The 21,354-nt window shown below is 46.3% G+C and overlaps 1 protein-coding gene across 3 annotated transcripts in view; it reads left to right on the top strand.

Annotated features, from left to right (window-relative positions):
• The window catches only part of TNC (tenascin C), a 92,206-nt gene that overhangs the window by 25,256 nt on the left and 45,596 nt on the right, over positions 1 to 21,354 (top strand). For all 3 annotated transcript variants that reach the window (XM_068553623.1, XM_068553625.1, XM_068553624.1), the window contains exons 2-10: positions 919 to 1,512; positions 4,121 to 5,530; positions 6,833 to 7,096; positions 8,192 to 8,307; positions 9,065 to 9,221; positions 13,269 to 13,538; positions 14,284 to 14,469; positions 14,698 to 14,787; positions 16,274 to 16,537. In XM_068553623.1, coding sequence (XP_068409724.1) covers positions 1,056 to 1,512; positions 4,121 to 5,530; positions 6,833 to 7,096; positions 8,192 to 8,307; positions 9,065 to 9,221; positions 13,269 to 13,538; positions 14,284 to 14,469; positions 14,698 to 14,787; positions 16,274 to 16,537 — 3,214 coding nt within the window. In that variant the 5' untranslated portion in view covers positions 919 to 1,055. The remainder of the gene's footprint in view (positions 1 to 918; positions 1,513 to 4,120; positions 5,531 to 6,832; positions 7,097 to 8,191; positions 8,308 to 9,064; positions 9,222 to 13,268; positions 13,539 to 14,283; positions 14,470 to 14,697; positions 14,788 to 16,273; positions 16,538 to 21,354) is intronic.

Consider the following 21,354-nt stretch of genomic DNA (forward strand, 5'->3'; position numbering starts at 1 on the left):
CGCCGCAACTAGAGAAAAACCTGTGCGCAGCAACGAAGACCCAACGCAGCCAAAAATAATTAATTAATTTAAAAAAAAAAAAAAAAGAATAAGTACTTGTTGATTGCAGAAGACATCAAGGGCTCATGGACATCTTTCTGAGTCATCTCTTGCCCTTGGTCATAGTTTGGATAACTGGTTCAGGAACATTCTGTCAGGCTCTTCTAAAAACTTGACCTTTTAAGGTTTTAGAAATAAATCGAAAAGAAGAGGAATTGAGGTTCACAGAGGTAGAATACTATTCCAACAGCCACATAACTAGTTAGATGTTCAGTTACAGTAAAAACTCAGTTTGCTTTCTAAAGTCTTTCATTTTCACTTCTGCCTCTCACAGCAGAGGAAAACCAGCAGATGGAGTTAATCTTAGATTGGAGGGTCAATAATAAGAGGGAGGAGTTACTGGACATCTATGGGACTACGGCCTTCATACCACTCAATGTGCTCAACCAGTAAATAGCAAAGGGCTTCATGACTATATGAACGATTTCTACTTACTGTTTTCACTTTCATCATTACTTTAACCTTGACATTATGATCTTCACTGTACAGAAGTGCAATAAGACAAATAAAAGTTATATAACTTACCCAAAGGCCCAGAACTAGAGCTGAGATCCAAACCCGCATCTGATCTGTCTTGTCCTTTCTGCTGTCTCCCTATATTTCCAAATATTGTATAGTGAGTGAAGTCATTCCTTCAAGATTGCAAAATTCTTTTAGAGACCATTTTATATCCACACTGCAGTGCACACTGAAGGAATAAAAGGAGACCTTCAAACACAGGAAATATAAATCAAAATTCACTTGGAATTGCAGATATCCAATAGATTCAATGAACAGTAGATACTAACAAGCTTATTGTTTTCCTTTGTTTACTTGTAGAAGAGAATTCTTTCAAGAAGATCAGGAACAACTGATTTGGATTCTACTCTCAGCTTCCAAATCCCCAATTCTGCCTAAGAGTGAGATACCCTAGCACCGTAGAACCCCGGGAACATTCAGCCAAACCCACCTCCACCATGGGGGTCGTGACTCGGCTGTTGGCAGGCATCTTCCTAGCTCTGCTTGCCCTTCCTGCCGAAGGTGGCGTCCTCAAGAAAGTCATCCGGCACAAGCGACAGAGTGGGCTGAATGTCACCCTGCCAGAGGAGAACCAGCCGGTGGTGTTTAATCATGTCTACAACATCAAGCTGCCTGTGGGGTCCCAGTGCTCGGTGGATCTGGAATCAGCCAGTGGCGAGAAAGACTTGGTCCCACTGTCAGAGCCCAGGGAAAGCTTCCAGGAGCACACGGTAGATGGGGAAAACCAGATCGTCTTCACACACCGCATCAACATCCCCCGCCGGGCCTGCGGTTGTGCCGCCGCTCCTGATGTCAAGGAGCTTCTGAGCAGACTGGAGGAGCTGGAGAACCTGGTGTCTTCCCTGCGGGAGCAGTGCACCTTGGGAGCAGGCTGCTGTTTCCAGCCCGCCGAAGGTAGGAGCTGGTGACCGGCCCAGCCCCTCGCGGTACACGTGGGAGGAACGAGGGGCAGGCCAGGATCCATCAGTTGTTTTCCAGAGTGGGCTCCCTGGGGAACTAGCCCCACAAGGTGTTCATTCAAAAGAGATTTTACGGACAAATGATTGTGCAGAACGTAATCATCTCCGTTCTGCTCTTGGAGAGTCTTGGTAACAAATGTTTCTCAGAGGAATTTTCAGGCCTCTCAGAAGTCCTGCTTTGAAAAACCCTATTTTAGTTTAAGTACGAGTTTCTAAAACTTACTTGACGATGAAATCTACTCATTCTCTACCCTTAAAACCTATGAATTTATTTTGAAATCCCTAACCCAAAGATCATTCTCTGAAAAGTGGTGATGTGGTCCCATCACTTCGTTGTACAAATAGGGAAACTAAGGCCTAGAAGGAAGTTGGGATTCCTCAAGGTCCTGCCATAAGTGGCCAAGTTAGGACTTAAACTACAGTATTCCACACCCCAGTGTTCTTGCAAAGTTACAATGCTGCCTACGGTGATGCAAAATCTGTGGGAAATAGAAAAAATGTTCCAGTTTAATGGCGGCAACGATGATGATCACAATATGAATTGAGCCCCTTTATGTACCAGGAATTGTAATTCACTGTCTCATTTAATCCTCCCAACAACCCTTTGAGATAAGGTTTAATACCCCCTTTCTATAGATCTAAGAAATGAGACTCAAAAAAGTTAAACAACTGGCACAAGATGACTCAAAGAGTGATAAGAGATAGGAGCTTTGAAGGTGCCTGTGTGTCTCCACAACTCATGCTATCCCAGTGATACCCTGTCTCCAGGTGCATCTTTTTTTTAAGGAATTGTGCCACTTGGAATTTTGTCTTCATCTTCATTCCCTAAAGTTGACAAAGCTACAGGGCCTTCAACAGCTTCAAATCAGAGATGAAAATCTCTATTTCTGCTGCTCATGAAAAATGCTAGAAAGTATTTTGGCAGATTATTTCAAGAGTAGCCCTAATTGTTGTAAGTGGAGAGTACTATAGGACATCCTTTAGGTTTCCAAGGTAAAAGCAACAACAACAAAAAAGTTTTCTTTATGCACAAATTACTTTATCTTCCACTTCCGTCAACTCCCTGGCAAAACGCAGGGGGGAGTTACACAATAGGACTAATGCTAAAGAATGGGTTAAAAAAAAAAATGGTTAATGCAGTGCTGTCCATTAGAACTGTAATCTGAGCCATGTATGTAATTAATCTTAACTTTTCCAATAGTCACATTAATGAAAGAAAAAAGGAACAGGTAAAAATGATTTTAATCATCTATCCAATATCAGTAAATAATCTTTCAGCTTGGAATCAATAAAAAGTTGTTAATGGATATTTTACATTCTTTTCTTTTATGCTAAGTCTTTGAAATCCGGTGTGTTATGTAGTTCCCATTTAGAGCACATCTCAATTCAGACTAGCCACAATTCAGTTGTTTCAAAGCCACGTGTGTCTGGTGGCTACCATACTAGACAACATAGGTTTAGATTCTCACTTTCCAAGCCAACTTTTTTCTTAAAATTGACTTCCCTCCTGCTGTCAGGAAGGAGATAAAGTGTATTAATTCAACGGTATTTAGATGCAGAGAAAATGGAGCGAGTTTTGTTTGTTTCTTCTCCTTGGCTCCATGGAGACCACACCAGCCACTGCTGCAAGTTAAGCCAAGACGTTACAGAGACTTCAAAGAGCCAGAGTCACAGCAGCCCTGACCACGTATTCCTCGTACTCACCCACCACCGCAGCTTTCAGGATAGAGAGGAAAAAAGATGGAGGCACATGAGCTTTGTGAGGGCTGAGCCAAATGGAAAGTTGTCCTAACAGAATTAGAAAGCCACTCCTTAGCTGCCTCATTTCAGTTACAAAAAATTTAGAAAGTTTTGGTCACATAAGCACATATAACAACTTGAGTCGACCCAAAACACTCTGCAAAAGGAAATCACAGTCAGCACAACAGCAGGCCCTTAATGTCCTCGTTTAACCTGATTTACCCAGGGAAGTGGGCCATTGGTCCCACCTGACAGATGAAGAAACAGCTCCAGAGTGTCTAAATTTTTTTGCAAATGCAGCACAGCTATTGAGTCGAGGCATCAGAACTGAGTTCAGTTCAGCAATTATTTCTTGGTGAAAACACTTATTCTCCTGTATGTCTGACCTTGGCTAGGTACGGGAAAAGTAACAACACAGGCCAGCATAACGCATTGCACAGGCAGTGATTCGTAACCTTTGGGTCACGGGAATACTTGAAAATTTGATGAAAACTATGGGAGTTCTCCCCAGGGATGGAAATACACACACACACACACACACACACACACACACACACACACACACACACAATCTGCATATGAACCTACAATTTCAGAGAGTGCAGGTTAAGAATTCCCACCTAGTATCATTAGATGAGGCCCCAGCTGATTTCACACAATAAGCAAGTGGTTTTCAAGCCAGATGGGGCCTGAGGGTGCAACTGTGCTCTGGCTGAATTTGAATCTGGGGTTTGTGGCTAGAAACCAAGAAACTGGGCTGCTGGTGCTCAGTGGAGAGCCTCTGTTCTCTTCCCTCCCTGCAGGCCGCCTGGACACCAAGCCCTTCTGCAGCGGCCGGGGCAACTTCAGCACTGAAGGCTGTGGCTGTGTGTGTGAACCGGGCTGGAAAGGCCCCAACTGCTCTGAGCCTGAATGTCCAGGCAACTGTCACCTGCGAGGCCAGTGCCTGGACGGGCAGTGCGTGTGTGACAAGGGCTTCATGGGGGACGACTGCGGCCAGCTGGCCTGTCCCAGCGACTGCAATGACCAGGGCAAGTGCATGAACGGGACCTGCATCTGCTTCGAAGGCTACTCGGGGGTGGACTGCAGCCAGGAGCCCTGCCCGGTGCCCTGCAGCGAGGAGCACGGCCGCTGCGTGGACGGCCGCTGTGTGTGCCAGGACGGCTTCGCCGGCGAGGACTGCAACGAGCCCCTGTGTCTGCACAACTGCCACGGCCGCGGGCGCTGCGTGGAGAACGAGTGCGTGTGCGATGAGGGCTTCACGGGCGACGACTGCGGCGAGCTCATCTGCCCCAACGACTGCTTCGACCGCGGCCGCTGCGTCAACGGCACCTGCTACTGCGACGAGGGCTTCGTGGGTGAGGACTGCGGCCAGCTCGCCTGCCCCCACGCCTGCCACGGCCGCGGCCGCTGCGACGAGGGCCAGTGCGTGTGCGACGAGGGCTTCGCGGGTGCGGACTGCAGCGAGAAGCGCTGTCCCTCTGACTGCCACGACCGCGGCCGCTGCCTGGACGGGCACTGCGAGTGCGACGACGGCTTCACGGGCGCGGACTGCGGCGAGCTCCGGTGTCCCCGCGCCTGCAGCGGCCACGGCCGCTGCGTCAACGGGCAGTGCGTGTGCGACGAGGGTCGCACCGGGGAGGACTGCGGGCAGCTGCGGTGCCCCAACGACTGTCACGGCCGCGGGCGCTGCGAGCAGGGGCGCTGTGAGTGCGAACTCGGCTTCCAGGGCTATGACTGTGGCGAGATGAGCTGCCCCCGTGACTGTCACCAGCACGGCCGCTGCGTGAACGGCATGTGTGTCTGTGACGACGCCTACATGGGTGAGGACTGCCGCGAGCTGCGCTGCCCCCGGGACTGCAGCCAGCGGGGCCGCTGCGTGGACGGGCGGTGCGTGTGCGAGGACGGCTTCGCCGGCCCCGACTGCGCAGACCTCTCCTGTCCCGGCGACTGCCACGGCCGGGGCCGCTGCGTGGACGGCCAGTGCGTGTGCCACGAGGGCTTCACGGGCAAGGACTGCGGGCAGCGCAGGTGTCCCGACGACTGTCACGGCCAGGGCCGCTGCGTGGATGGCCAGTGCGTGTGCCACGAGGGCTTCACTGGGCTGGACTGCGGGCAGCGCTCCTGCCCCAACGACTGCAGCAACTGGGGGCAGTGCGTCTCCGGCCGCTGCATCTGCAATGAGGGCTACACCGGGGAAGACTGCTCGCAGGGTGAGTACCAGCGCTCCAGCAAACTAGCGTGATGACGGCCACCATCGAGTTGGCATGTGCTGGAGATCTGTGTGTTATACACACACACACACACACACACACACACACACACACATACACACAGACTCTTTGACTCACCTGTTACAGAGCTACCGATTTGAGGGCTCAGAGGCTCAGAGAGGTTATGGAATTGTCCCAAGGACACACAGCTTATATATCACAGAGCTGGTACCTGAATCTGGGTAACTCATCTACGCTGAGTTTAACACCCAGTGCCCACGAAGAGGGTAGATGAAACGCTCACCTCCCTTTTGCTAAACATCAACCTTCTTTCCTACTCTGTATTGACATGGAACCAATAATGAACTAAATCCCTCATTTGGATGGAAGTAAAAACTCAGCTAAATTGAATGGACAGTGAGATTACATAAAACAAACTGTTTTAAACGCACATTCAGCTAAAGATGAAGTGCTGATCACCTATGAAGCAGGCCCGTCTCTTAAATCACCTTTTTGTCGCTGTCTTTTATCCCAAGGACTGTGAGTGCCTTAAAGGAGCATAATCCCAGCAGTTAGCACAGGGCACGTATTCAGTAAGTAAATACTGGTTGAGTGAAAACACAGCAAAGACCAATAATGCTCATGTTTAATGAGGGTCTTCTTTGTACTTCCCTCATCCACCCTTATATACCTGTCATAACGGAGACTTTCTGCCTTGATTAAAGCCATCGGCACATAAAAACAAACACACGGCTCTGTGTTTGACATGGCCAAGCCAGGCAAGCCTGGTTGGAAGGAAGACCAGGCTGGCCGGGAGGAGAGGTACGTTCCAAATTTGATGAGTAAGCAAAGTTGAGCAAGTCCCTCTGCCTCACTCACCTCTAAGAAAAGGAAAGAGTTGGACCAGATGAGCCCAAAATACCCTTCCAGTGCTAAGAATGTATGACGTGAAGTTCAGAGCAGAAAGCCAAGCCCAGGCTGCACTTTCCCATGCAGATGGCCTGAATCTGAACTAAGGTCCAGGGAGTGGAGAAGTCGGAGGGGCCAGTTCACAAAGAGCCCTGAAGGCCACACTGCAGACCTGGAACTTTAGCCTGAAGGCAAGGGATGGCCACCAAAGGTTTTGAAGATGGGTCACAGCAGGAGGGTCCTTGATGAGTCTGCATTTTAGAAAATGGAAGGTGGATTTCAGGGCTCCGTGACTGGGGGAAGAGACAGGTCCAGGGAAACAAACCAAGAGAGAATTCATAGAGTGCGTTATGACACCATCTGACCCAAACTGTCCTTCCTTATTCTTGCCAGTGTCCCCTCCCAAAGACCTCATCGTGACAGAAGTGACGGAAGAGACCATAAACTTGGCCTGGGAAAATGAGATGCGGGTCACAGAGTACCTCATCGTGTACACGCCCACCCATGAAGATGGCCTAGAAATGCAGTTCCGCGTCCCTGGAGACCAGACGTCCACCACCATCCAGGAGTTGGAGCCTGGCGTGGAGTACCTTATCCGCGTGTTCGCTATCCTGGAGAACAAGAAGAGCATTCCTGTCAGCGCCAGGGTGGCCACTTGTGAGTGAGCAGAGCATCTCTCGGCAGCCTCAACTGCCCTCCTCCTGTCCAGTACACAGCCCCCCCCCATGAGTTACTGCCTCACCTTTGCCCCTGTAGCTCTACGGCTGTCTTTATGCAGTTACACTAGTTAAAACCCTGGAATCCAGTTAAGCCCACTGAATTTTTAAAAAATTTTATGGACGTATAGTTGATTTACAATGTTGTGTTAAATTTCTGCTGTACAGCAAAGTGATTCAGTTATACATATGTATGTATTCTTTTTCCTATAACCCATTGAATATTTGTTAAAGAAAGTCCTCACATACTAACTCATTTAACTCACAATAACCCTATGAGACAGGAGCTACTGTTAACCCATTTTACAGATGAGGAAACCGAGACTCTGAATGGTTAAGCATCTCATCCCATATCACACAGTTAATAAGTAGTAGAGATAGGATTTGAACCCTGGCAGTCTTAAGTACTCTATTCTACTACTACCTTTCTATGGAGCTCACTGTCTATATATTTAAAAAATACAAAAGTGGAAACATCAAGGTTCAAGTTATTCTTCCTTTAAGAGTCCAACATCAGAATAATTACCTCCACTCCTAAAAGGCAAGCTGTGGCTAGAAATTGGTTCTTTTTTGCTTAGTAATAGTACCATTGGCTGCTTTTATTAAACTTGTGCTTCACCCAGGGACCATGGCCAGCAGTCACTGTGGGACTCAGCAGTCTCAAAACATTCCCAAGGGTTAGGCATACTTAGCTCCTTCTCTTGGATGACGAAACTGAGGCTCAGGGCATTTTGTTAACTAAACCAAGCACACAAAAGTTGTGATGATGGAGCTGAGATTCTAGCCCATCTGTCTGATTTCAAAGTCTATTGTCACATTAGGTTTAAGCATATGAAATTGCCAGTATTCAATCATATGGTTGGTCCTTATATTGATATCAATTTCCATGATGCCTCACATTAGACGGCAATCCAGGAGAACCCTTAAATAGACTCCAGCTCTGACAGACAGCCCTGTGGGGTTTAGTGGAATCATGTCTGTCCCCTCCACCACACATGTAGTCATCTTTACCTCCTCTCTGTGCTCTTCCTGACAGACCTGCCTACACCTGAAGGTCTAAAATTCAAGTCCATCAGGGAGACGTCTGTGGAAGTGGAGTGGGATCCTCTGGACATCGCTTTTGAAACGTGGGAGGTCATCTTCCGGAATATGGTAAGGAGCACGGAGGAGTCGGCACCCTTCGACCACGAGCATCTGAAAGATGCTCACAGGGCTCTGTAGACTTTTCTATCAACTCACTTCCTTGGCTTTTGGTGGGGGACAAGGCTCTAAGTAGCCCCTGTGCATCTGCATCTATTTTTAAGTGACTTAAGAAGTCAATAAGCACGGCACTTAGGGCTGAGAGCCTAAGTAAATAGATGGCAAGTCATCTCTATGTTCCGAGTACCCATTACAGTCTTACAAATCTCCACTGAGAGGCAAAGAAGATAAGACATGGTCTCTGTCTCAGAATGCCTCCAGGCATATCTGAGATTGAGTATCCTTTCTCTCTGTGCCTAAAAGCACATGTGAGGCAGGAAAGTGGGTCCCTGAGTTCAAAGTCAGGCTCTGCCTCTTACTAGCTGTTTGGAAGATGGGACAATGACCTGACTTCTGGGATGCTGGCTTCCTCGTCTATGAAAGGAAGGATTGATTTGGTGGCTCCAGAGTTCCTTTGGTTCTCATGCCTGTCATTTGACTTGAGTGTCAAAGGGGTGAGTAGAGAGGTCTGTGGGAGGGAGAAACCAACTTGAGAGATGTATTCATGTCTCTATATCCTCAGCACCTGCCATACTGATCAGATGCTTAGTAAGTGCCTAGTGATAGATGAAAGTATGAAAGAGGAAGGCATGAATACGGAATGAATGAATCACATAAATGAAGGAGCTGGTACCTCCTTAGGTCTTACAAAGGTGCCTCTATATTTCAGAATAAAGAAGATGAGGGAGAGATCACCAAAAGCCTGCGGAGGCCAGAGACCACGTACCAGCAAACTGGCCTAGCTCCCGGGCAAGAGTATGAGATATCCCTGCACATCGTGAAAAACAATACCCGGGGCCCAGGCCTGAAGAGGGTGACAACCACCCGTGAGTATCACCTTTAATACCACTGACACAAGGATAAAGCTGATTGTACTGCAAAGCATCTCTGGTTGATAACATGCCCTCTTACACAGCCTCTGTTATCAATTAGCTTTTTTTTTTTTTTACAAATTTATTTATTTTATTTATATTTATTTTTGGCCGCATTGGGTCTTCGCTGCTGCGTGTGGGCTTTCTGTAGTTGTGGTGCGCGGGCCCCTCATCGTGGTGGCCTCTCTTGTTGCAGAGCACGGGCTCTAGGCATGCAGGCTTCAGTAGTTGTGGCACACGGGCTTGGTAGTTGTGGCTCACGGGCCCTAGAGCATAGGCTCAGTAGTTGTGGCGCACGGGCTTAGTTGCTCCGTGGCATGTGGGATCCTCCTGGACCAGGGCTCGAACCCGCGTCCCCTGCATTGACAGGCAGATTCCCAACCGCTGTGCCACCAGGGAAGCCCTCAATTAGCTTTTGCTACATAAAAAACAAGCTCCAAACTTTGTGGCTTGAAACGATACTTTTGCACATTGGTGATTTGGGGTTGGACAGTTTTTCTGTTCTTGACTGGACTCCCTTATGCATCTGTATGGGCTGGGGGCTGGTTGGCCTAGGATGGCCTCAGCCAGGACGGTGCCCTTCTGCCTCACATGGTCCCTCAGCCCCCGGTGGGCTAGCCTGGGCCTGATCTCACGGCGGCAGAGCAGGCTCACGAAAGACACTGGGTCACTTCCATCAAAGCAAATCTCAAGGCCAGTCCAGGTTGAAGGGGTGGGGAAAAGACCCGTGTCTGTACGAGGGAAGCTTCAGAGTGACATTTCAAAGGGGCACTGGTACAGGGAAATAGCAAATAATCTACCATACTATCTGATTTAATATTAGCACCCAGTCCTATGGAAAAGGTAGGGAAAATATTAATGCTATTATTTTTCAAGAGTCAAAACTGAGGCTTAAAGAAGCTGAATCAGTTTAACTACCACCACGTGGTTGATACTATCAGGGCCAGCATGTTAAGCCTGGGTTTAGTTTTATGACTTTAACCCCATTACCAGTAACATTGACTAGGCTCTGGGTTATGTAGAGTGTTGATGCCGTGTCTTCAACAGGAACTTAAATAAAATGTGACTCAGTGCTAAAGATACCAGAACTTCTTGGGCGTAGAGTAGGATTTGGCACTGCTAGATCATTTGGTGGGGGGAATAAAAATCCTGAATTTGGAGTTGTTCTATCAAGAGGCAACGTTTTATAAATAAATAAACAAATAAAATTGTTTTGCACTGACATTTGGGAAAATCTCTTTATCTTCTTCAAGATAGCATACGTGCCAACTATTTAAGGTATTGACTCTTCTTGGCAGGGGGTGATTGGAAAATTTAAATCTCTTTACTAATGACAAGAAAGAACATCTTGCATTTAAATATTTGCACATTTTGTTTAACTCAGATCCAATTCATAAGATTGTCTTTTTTATAAGCAAGTGTTTTCCCTCATCCTGACAACATCGCACTGTGGTAGGTAGAAGGCGGGTACCAACAAGAAAAAATCATTAGATCACCAGAAAGGCATAGAAAAGATCAAGCAGATGCTTATTTGCTATGGAGACGGCCCGTTGAAAATACAAAAGACATTTCTTTCATCTGCCCTTTTCTTTTTAATCTAAATTTAGGGATTGGCTGCTTTATTTTCTTCTTCTTGAAGGACAAACATCCCAACATTTGAAGTTTCATAATCACATAAATATCAACACTGAGAGGCAGATACTTACCTGTTTATTTTGCTGATACCTGCTCTTTTTCCAGATTTAAAGGATCTTAAAAATTTCATATTTCGCTCCTTCCCTCTCAGCTCTATATAGAGATTGTATGACAACCATTTCTGATACGTAAATATTTTTGAGATGCATCATTTAAAGGAGAAAGAGCCTGGGCTTTGAATCCAAACAGTCCTGAAATTGAATTCCAGCTTCACCAATAACCATCACCTGGGGTAGATCCACTTCTTTAAGCCTTAGACCCACCATCTGGAAACTGGGTTCATATATCTTCCTACGGTATAGTCATGAGAGTTAAGACTTAAACGACAAAGCACTGTGCTTGGCACATAGTGAGCACAAGACAATGTTAATCTCCTGTATTGAAGGGTTCTGAACCTAGGGCGAGATCGGTGTCCTTGACTGAATCTCAACTTCTTTAATGAAAGGGCTGTTAAGAAAGGTAGTAGGTATGGTTCAGGTGTTTCCTAGCACCTTGAAGATCATAGGACAGGAGGCTTCACTGCTGAATTGCAGTATCATTTTCACTGTGGATTTCACGGCTTCAACATCTGTGAGCTGAGACTAATGTCTCAACGCATAGAGTTCAAAAACTAGACTCTGCAGGTTTCTCACAATCAGCTATGAATTATTCCTCCTTCTCATTCCCTTTATAAAACCAAGTTCCTTTCATCTGATCTTGTTTCCTCAACCAGTGCTGAAAACACAAACTTAACTATTTTAAAAAATGAAGAAACATTGACTGAATGCTTTAATGTCTTAATTTTCAGCCTGGTCTGTTTTACTGTATAATGTTTTAACGCATTAAAATTATTTATCTAATTAGAAAAAAAAAGAGTAAAGACATAAATGGCAAAGCCTGATGCTACACTCGGGATTCAAAAAGGTCAAAGACCGACTCTCTGAATGACCCTATCTAGATTGTATAAGATGGTTTGAATAAACTGTAGAGAAATCTGTTACAGAAGAGTGAGAAAAGCACAATACTAGGAAGCTCTTATTTTTGACTGTGGTAAGAACACTTAACCGGAGATCTACCCTCTTAACACGTTTTTAAGTGCACAATAGAGTACTGTCAACCAGAGGCATAATGCTGTACAGCAGATCTCTAGAACCTGATCATCTTGCAAACTGAAACTTTATACCCCTAGGGGAAGGAGTATGTGTTTATCTGTTTGCAACAGGGTCAGACAATGGTTCTTGTTAGAAAGTGACATATGAGTGGGATTTTGAAGGATGAATAGGAGATTTTTAGAGGGAGAGGAGCAATCTCAGGAAGAAGAAACAGAGGAACAGCAAGTGTAGAGGCCGGGGGTGAGAAACAACACGGGGTGCTCTTGGAGGAGAAGTATGCTGTCAGAGCAGGAAGCCCAGAGCGGGTGGGGCAGGAGGTGAGCAGCAGGGCAGGAGGCAGGCCAAGATGAGGCCTCAAAGACAGGCAAGGCTTGAGATAGCCGTGACTTTCTTGCCTGAATTATTTTCATCAAAACTAACTTTCCGGGCTTCCCTGGTGGCGCAGTGGTTGAGAATCTGCCTGCCAATGCAGGGGACACGGGTCTGAGCCCTGGTGTGGGAAGATCCCACATGCCGCGGAGCAGCTGGGCCCGTGAGCCACAACTACTGAGCCTGCGCGTCTGGAGCCTGTGCTCCGCAACAGGGGAGCCCGCGATAGTGAGAGGCCCGCGCACCGCGATGAAGAGTGGCCCCCGCTTGCCGCAACTAGAGAAAGCCCTTGCACAGAAACGAAGACCCAACACAGCCAAAAATAAATAAATTAATAAATTTAAAAAAAACAAAAAACAAAAACTAACTTTCCATACATTGTCAAGACAGTCATTGCCTCACTTTTCTGTTTCGTTATTTGGATAGAGAAGTTACCAATTAGGGAGTTTTGCCTAATTAAAAAACCATAGAGACTAAGTCAATGTTTTTCAAGTGAAGTAGCCCCTAAGTGTGTTTCTTCAACTTATGATGATGATGATGGTGATAATAATATAGTCACAACCATTTATCATATAACTACTGCATTGCAGGCTCTGTGCTAGATGCTCCACATGCATTATTTCCTTTAATGTTTGAAAAAACAAAAACCCTACAAGGTAGCTGTCATCATCCCTACTTATAGCATATCAAACAGGAAACTGAGGTTCCAAAAGACAAAATAAGGTCAGTTGGCCAGTATGCACCTGAACGTACACTCACGGATCTGGAAGGCTACAAGCCCTCTCTCTGCTCAGCCCTTGGCACTGGCCCTGATCTCTGAAACCCCTCTGTCCTCTGCCTGTCACAGGCTTGGACGCCCCCAGCCAGATCGAAGTGAAAGACGTTACGGACACCACCGCTCTGATCACCTGGTCCAAGCCCCTGGCCGATATCGACAGCATTGAGCTCACATACGGGATCAAAGATGTGCCAGGCGACCGAACCAGCATCGACCTCACACACGAGGAGAACCAGTACTCCATCGGGAGCCTGAAGCCAGACACAGACTACGAGGTTTCCCTCATCTCCCGCAGGGCCGACATGTCTAGCATCCCAGCCAGAGAGACCTTCACAACAGGTAACGGGCCTCCCCCTGCTAACAGCCCCAGGAAAGGAAAGATTGCCAGACTCCCATCCCCACTCCATGTCGGGGTGTCTTCCAGGCTCCTTTTACAGTGGAAACAATGGAAAGGGGATTTTCATTCCTTTAAGTTTTATTTTAAAATACTGTAGCAATTGATTGATTAATATTACCCCAAATAACTTTCTAAGGCAAAAGAAAATTTTTGCCTACATAGAAGATGCTGGTCTGAGATTCTCAGACATTTTGGTTAAAACAAAATTCAAATAAATATTTTAATAATAAAATGCAGTATATGGAAAACATAAATGACAAAGATGCCTTCTAACCTCTTAGCCTACAGCACTATCTTAAAAGTACCAAAGTGTCAATCATTCATTCACTAAATATTTTTTCAGAGCTCGGTAAGCTCCGTGTGAGTTATTAAAAATCCAGTGATGAATACAACAAATACAGTCACAGAGCTTATTTGCAAGTTTCTGTACAGTTTTTATTAAGCACGAAATCGGTGGAAAACGTGAATGATTGAGGTATCATGCGCTTTAATAATGAGGAAAGTGTCAAGTATGTAGTATTTGTTTAGATGTGCGCATTAGCTATTGAGCCAGAGGAGTGTGTGGGCAATTTTGTCATTTCTCTCCAATGGCAGGCACCTTTCATGTCTCACCTTGAACTGTCAAGGACTCCCTTCCTCCTGGTGCCTGGTGTTCTCAATACCAATGCCCCTTCCTCTCCCGAACAGGCCTGGATGCGCCCAGAAATCTCCGCCGCATCTCCCAGACAGAAAACAGCATCACCCTGGAGTGGAGGAACGTCAAGGCGGCCGCCGACGGTTACAGAATTAAGTACGCACCCATCTCTGGAGGTGACCATGCCGAGGTAGAAGTCCCCAGGAGCCAACAAACCACAACCAAAACTACACTCACAGGTGAGCTCCGCATCCCTGACCCAACTGGCCCTGGGGGCATGTCTCCAGAGAGTGAAAAAAAACACTTCCCAGCTATCCATCTCACTTGGGCATCAGTGAGTCAGGCTGTGAAACAGTCCAGACATTGAGAAATCGTAGCCTTCAGGGACTAGTTCAGGGCCATTTTTATGGCCTTCTGAAAGTCTGTCCAGTTTTGGGCCGAATCTCAACCTGCATGTTCTCTCTTAGGTCTGAGGCCAGGAACTGAATATGGTATTGGAGTGTCTGCCGTGAAGGGGGACAAGGAGAGCGACCCAACCACCATCAATGCGGCCACAGGTGAGGCCCGCCTGGATTCCCACCTCCACGGGATGAGCACCAGCAGACACAACAAGGCCCAGGAGGCAGGAAACCTACTTAAAAAGAAATAGTAGATGCCCAGAGGAAAGAGGGGCTTCTAGGATCATCCAGCCCAGATGTCCACGTTCAAAAGTAGCATAAGCACTCCCCATGTGAATGATCCTAACGCTACTCTCTATGCAGGAAGGGGGACAGGGGATATTTTACAAAAAATTGGAACCAGACTTTATAAGAGATCTACAAACTTTTGAAAGTTGGCAACCGATTCCATTTTTTATAAACCACTGACTGATCAAAACACATCTGGGGGCTTTTCTCTTAGCAAACACTTAACGTGTATTGCATACCCCCATCATATAGATTATAAGCGGCAGGAGCATAGTTTAAGGCAATCTTTGCTCTTACTCATTGCATCCTGCAGCTCCAGCCTCTGAGTGAGGATGCTGAGGGGCTACATGATTTGAGGCCACTGATTCTTTCTGCAAGTTTGTTTGTTTGTTCTGGAAAATTTGTAAAAAAAGAAAACTCGTCCCTTTACCTCTCCACCAGCCTCCTGCTTATCTCCCCCTGGGACTATGATGATAAGGGGTGGCTGGTATGGGGAGATCATTATGCAGGATCCAATGCTGAGCACTTATACGTATTCTTTTTTATCTTTTTATTTGGAGGTAATTGTAGATTCACATGCGGTGTAAGAAAGAATACAGAGAGATCTGTACCCTTTGTGTAGTTCCCCCCATTGGTAACATTTGTGTAACTACAGAAAACTATCAGGACCAGGAGACTGACATTGATACGGTCTATCAACTTTATTCAGATTTCACTCAACTGTGTGTGTGTGTGTGTGTGTGTGCATGTGTGTGTATGTGTGTGTGTATTTAGTTCTATGTTATCACTTGTAGATTTTGGAAGCTACCACTTGTTATCACTTGTAGATTTTGGCATCTACCACTACAGTCAGACACCAAATAGTTCCAATCACAAGGGTCGCTCTTGCTACACTTTTCTATAGCCAAGGCAACTCCCACCCTCCCCTTCACCTTAATCCTTGGCAATCACTGATCTGGTCTTCATCCAATTTTGTTATTTCAAGAACGCTACATAAAAGGAATCATACAATATGCAACCTTTAGAGATTGGCTTTTTCGCTAAGAATAATTCTCTTGAGATCCATCCAAATTGTGTCTTGTATCAATAATCAGTTCCTTTTAAATGCATTTAATTGAGTATCATTTCATGGTATGGATATACCACTATATTGTTTTTAATCTTTCAAAAACACAGTCAGGTACCGTGCAATAACAGCATCTCACAAAGGTGAAAACTAAGACTCAGACACCTGAGTCACCTGAAGCCACACAGCACTACGGCAGACCTAGGACTGTAGCCCACAACTAGCTTTCAGCCCCAGAAGCAGTCCTGCCCTGAAGCCTGAAGGGTGTTCAACTCTCTGTTTTCCTCCCAGACCTGGACGCGCCCAAGGACCTTCAGGTTTCTGAACCTACGGAGACCAGCGTGACCCTGCGCTGGCAGATGCCGCTGGCCAAATTTGACCGTTACCGCCTCAACTACAGTCTTCCCTCGGGCCAGCCAGTGGAGGTGCAGCTCCCCAGAGGCACGACCTCCTACATCCTGAAAGGCCTGGAACCTGGGCAGGAATACACCATCCTCCTCACAGCAGAGAAGGGCAGGCACAAGAGCAAGCCGGCACGGGTACAGGCATCCACAGGTGAGGTCAGCCTCTGAGCTCTCGCCACACCCTCTGTTGATTCTGAGGTTGCAGACCCATCAGCCAGATTGTCTTCAAATGAGAAGACCGGATGGGAAGACATGGGGATTTCTCTACTCATGACTGCTCTAAATCCCATTTGAAAGAGTTACTTACCTATCTTTTCCTCTTGTCAACTGACTCGTCAACAGCAAAGTTCCCTAGCTGGGCAATCAAAGTGGTTTTTAAATATTTCCTCCTAGGAGAATTTAAAGCATCAAAGTTTGTGTTTGTCTTTGGTTCTTTTTTTTTTTTAATTTTGTGCATTTCACAGAATCTTTTAAATTTTTCTCATTTTCCTCCCTCTTTAGCACAATTAATTAACTTTTCATTTTATTTCTTTTCAAGATGACCAAGATGTTGGGAATAATTCCTTGGTTTTTTCCCATTAATTGTTTTTATTCCAGGTCTTTTGCTTTCCTCTCAGGTTACCTGAAACATTGCACACGGTCCTTTGAGCCTTCCACGGTGGCCGTCTCATTTTCTCTTGGTCATTAAGAGGTGAACTTTGTTTTTCCATGACAGCTTAATCCTGACCTCCAGTATCCCTTCTAGCCCAAGTATCCTGTTCTTTGTACCTGCTTCCGTATTTTCTCAATGGCTAAACTGAGAAAAAAAAATCAGTTCTTCCTATATGAAAATATACACATTTAACTTTGGCCCCCAAATATTCAAGAGGTACAGGGGAAAAATGTTAATTCTTCAGGGTATGACAAGTAATAGTCTTTAGTTTCAATTTAATAAGTAAGTATGTATTGAGAACCCACTGAATATATTGTAGTATGCTGATATTTGAGGGGAAAAAAATGGGTTATGTACTTAGCACTGCTATTCTGACTCATGTGCACTTACTCACCGTCCCTGGGGTAAGACCAGATGGTCAGAATGTTAGACAGCACTCAAGCAAGGAAAGGGAGTGACTGGGCAGCACTCAGCCAAGGAAAGGGAGTGAATGGGGGAGTCAGGAGCAGCCAGAGACGGTGTCTTGGCAGAGATGCTATTCCAGGTGAGTCTCCACGAGCAGAAAACGTGTGGCACTGATGCGCATTTTTGGAAATGCCTTGAAGCGTCTTTGTCATTTATGGATACTTTCACATGCATATAACAGAAATCTCAAATAACAGTCACTTAAGCAAGATACAAGTTGGTTTCCTCGCTCACAAAATAAGTCTGAGGTTAGGTGGTTCAGGGATGGCACAGCAGTTCCAAATGATCAGGGATTTGGGCTCCTTCTAGCTTTCTGTTCCACTAGTCTCAGTCCTTGGCTTCCATTCTCAAAGTCACCTCCATGTCACAATATGGCTACTTCAGTACAGCCTTCGCGTTTGTGTTCTGGGCAGCATGAAGGAGGAAGAACCAAAACCAAAAAAAAAAAGTACCTTCTAGATGAGAGTCTTTCTGGAAACCTCACCAATGACTTCTACTTGCATTTCACTGGCCACTTCTAGCTATAAGTAAGTCTAGGAAAGGTAGTCTTCCTGGCGGACCAGGTTGCTGCCCACATAAAATTGTGGTAGTTTGTAAGGAAGAGGGAGAGAAGGGGTATTTAGTAGACAAAGAGTAGCCTCTTCAGAAAGTCTGAAGTGAGCTCAGGTGGTCAATTCTGTTGACTCTGTGCATGGACTGCTTCCCACGCAGCTATGAGATGGTCATCAAGGATGCTCGGCTTGGGGGGGGTGGGTAGCTTGATCATAGAGGAGGGGGGAGGGGAGAATAAATTGGGAAGAAATAAATCTACGGTAGAGATTTGAATGGTTCAGCTTTATAAACATGAGCTTGTTATAAGATGCGAAGGGACCACAAATGAATCAGAGAAACAGGAGAGGGAATTTCTTCTTCTCTTCCCTCCTCCTCCTCGTCCTCCTCCTCCTCTTCTTCTTCCTATTCTTACTCCTCCTCCTCCCTCCCTCTCTCTCTCTCTTTGCCTCTCTCTCTGCCTCTCTCTCTCTCTCTCTCCCTCTCTCCCTCTCTCTTCACTTTTCCCTGAGTTTTACAAATGCTAGATTAAAGAGAGTTTCCTATCTCCACTCAATCATCTTACCCTCTGGCTATAGCCACTTTATCTCCTATCTCCAGCAGGGAATCCCCAGGCTTTAGCTGCTCAGGGAGATGAAAGCTTTCAAGTGAATCACAGGCTGGAATTACTTTGTCTCTAACTAAGAGCCCAGTTTTGGCATCCCAAGGGCTCAGTGGTTTCATTTCCCCAGCCGTGCCTCTTTAACACTGTTTTCAAAGAAATCATGTTGTATATTTAAAGACATTCTTCATTACAGGAAAAATGTGCAAAGTCCCTTTTATGGGCTCTTCCCCCACTGTCTCTAGAATATTTCTCTCTGTGGCTTTCTCCATAGAACTATTTTATTTTATTAAAAGTGAGGTGGACATTTCTCTCCATCTCTTGAAGTCTATCTTCCCAATAAATATCTCCTACAATATCCTCCCAGTAAATATCTCCTTCATTTACTCAGTCAATAATGCACTACAATCATGCTCCGTGCTAAGTCCTGGGGATACTACAGCAATGAAGACAAGTCTGTGCTTCCAAGGAGGTAACTATCCAGCAAACAGACGCCTTCACTTGCTGTAACTAGGGGTGTGGGGTGCAGTGGGAGCAAGGGATGCCTTCTGAGCATCAGGATAGGCTTAACGTGGGAAGAAGTTTTTGGACAGACACGGAAGAGGCAAGCAGGACTATGTTGCGGAAGACGTAAAGAAGCAGAAGTCCAGGGACCTGGCCTTGGTAAACACATGGGGAGAAAAAAGAAACAGGAAAAGTGGGAGTGCTTAGAGGAATGTACCATGTGGTTATGAGTCCTGAAATATCAAAGGGTTGTAGGTTCAAATGTCAGAAGAAAGGGATTCCCAGCTCTGCATTACTCGATTCTTAATAGCAGAAGTCTGCAAAGTGTCGCTCATTGTCTGTGGGTTTTACAGAGAAGATGTGAAATTGGCTGCCCCAAAGCATTCTTCCCAGAGAATTCCAGGGCTCTAGCCATGGCATTGAGCCAAAGCGCAAGCCTTTACCTTGATGCAGCACCAAGTTAAAAGTATGCATTACCTAGCTGCCCATCACACCTGAAATACAATGCAAAGACCCTATCACAGGCTACACAGCCCTACAGAGTCTGGTCCTTCCCATCTCTCTGGCCTCACTCCCACTACTTGTCCCCTTGCTCATTTCACTGTGGTCACCCTGGCCGTCTCGCTGGCTGTTCCTTAAGTATGCCAAGCCTGCTCCTACCTTAGGGCCTTTGCACATGCTACTCCTGCTGCCTAGATACCACTCTTCTCCCAGTTCTACACCCAGCACCTCCCTCATTTCATTCAGCTCAAGTCTCATCTCAAAAGACCTCTCTGTCAACCAGTCTAAAATGGTGCCGTATCCTGACTTACCCCTTCATGCTGCTCCAGAGTTCCTCATGACACTTGCCTGATATCACTCACTACTTGGTTTACTTACCTATGGCCTGCCTCCTACTTCTAGCCAGAAAGGACTCTGTCGCCTTCACTGGCTGCTGCCCCAGTGCCTTGAACACAGCCAAACACGTGGCATATGCTTCATGAGCATCTGGGGACTCCAGCTCCTCCAGAGGCAGTATTTCCACGGAATCTTCTGGTCTTTTTCTTTCACCTCTGTATCAAAGGCCCAAATTCTCTCTCTTAAGGATTAAGGGAAGGGAAGTCATTCTCCTGGAGTCTTTAATTAAGCTTACTCTGGATAAAAGTGGAAGGAAAGGGGCTTCCCTGGTGGCGCCGTGGTTGAGAATCTGCCTGCCAATGCAGGGGACACGGGTTCGAGCCCTGGTCTGGGAAGATCCCACATGCCGCGGAGCGACTAGGCCCGTGAGCCACAATTGCTGAGCCTGCGCGTCTGGAGCCTGTGCTCCGCAACAAGAGAGGCCGCGATGGTGAGAGGCCCGCGCACCGCGATGAGGAGTGGCCCCCGCTTGCCGCAACTAGGGAAAGCCCTCGCACGGAAACGAAGACCCAACACAGCCATAAATAAATAAATAAATAAATAAATAATTAAAAAAAAAAAAGTGGAAGGAAAGAAAGAAGGAAGGATGGGGGGAAGGAGAAAGGGACGGAGGGGGGAGAAAGGAAGGAAAGAAAGAAAAAAGGTACTATCCCTGTTAGCATTGAACAAAATGAGTATGGGCCAGGCATCTCCCCCTCCGGCCCCATATCTGTATTCTAATAAACTCAACAAAACCCTGCTTGAAGTGGAGGCCATGATTTTCTTTGAGCAGTAAGGGACATAAAGCAGGGAGGACATGCAGAAACACAAGGCCGATAAAGCATCCTCCCACACCGCGTAAGGCTTGACAGTGATACCCCAGTAATTCTCAAGGGTTTGGGAAGCAGAGAGGTGGAATTTTGCTTTTAGCCACAGCTGCAAGTAATAGAAGGCATTCTGCTCTGATTTTCCATTTTGATTTCCTCATGGAGCAAACTGAAATTTAGTCAAATATTTATCCATCCAACAAGTATTTATTTCTTACCTGCCATGGGTCAGGCAGCGCTGGTATAGAGAACAGAAAGACACAACCCCTACACTCAGGAAATGATGCACATTGCAGTGAGAATGAGAGGACCAAAACCAAAATTATAGGAACGTAACTAGTCTGCTTAGAGGAAAGTGTGGGAAGCTACAGGAGCACAGAGGCAGATACCCATCCCAGACCTGAGCAAGGTGAAGGCAGCGTATCAGAGAAGGCTTTTTGGAAGAGGTGATACTTGGCTGAATCCTAAAAAAGGAAAATGAGTTGGGCAAGTGG

This window comes from Eschrichtius robustus, chromosome 10, assembly GCF_028021215.1.
Source record: "Eschrichtius robustus isolate mEscRob2 chromosome 10, mEscRob2.pri, whole genome shotgun sequence".
NCBI classification, from domain to species: domain Eukaryota; kingdom Metazoa; phylum Chordata; class Mammalia; order Artiodactyla; family Eschrichtiidae; genus Eschrichtius; species Eschrichtius robustus.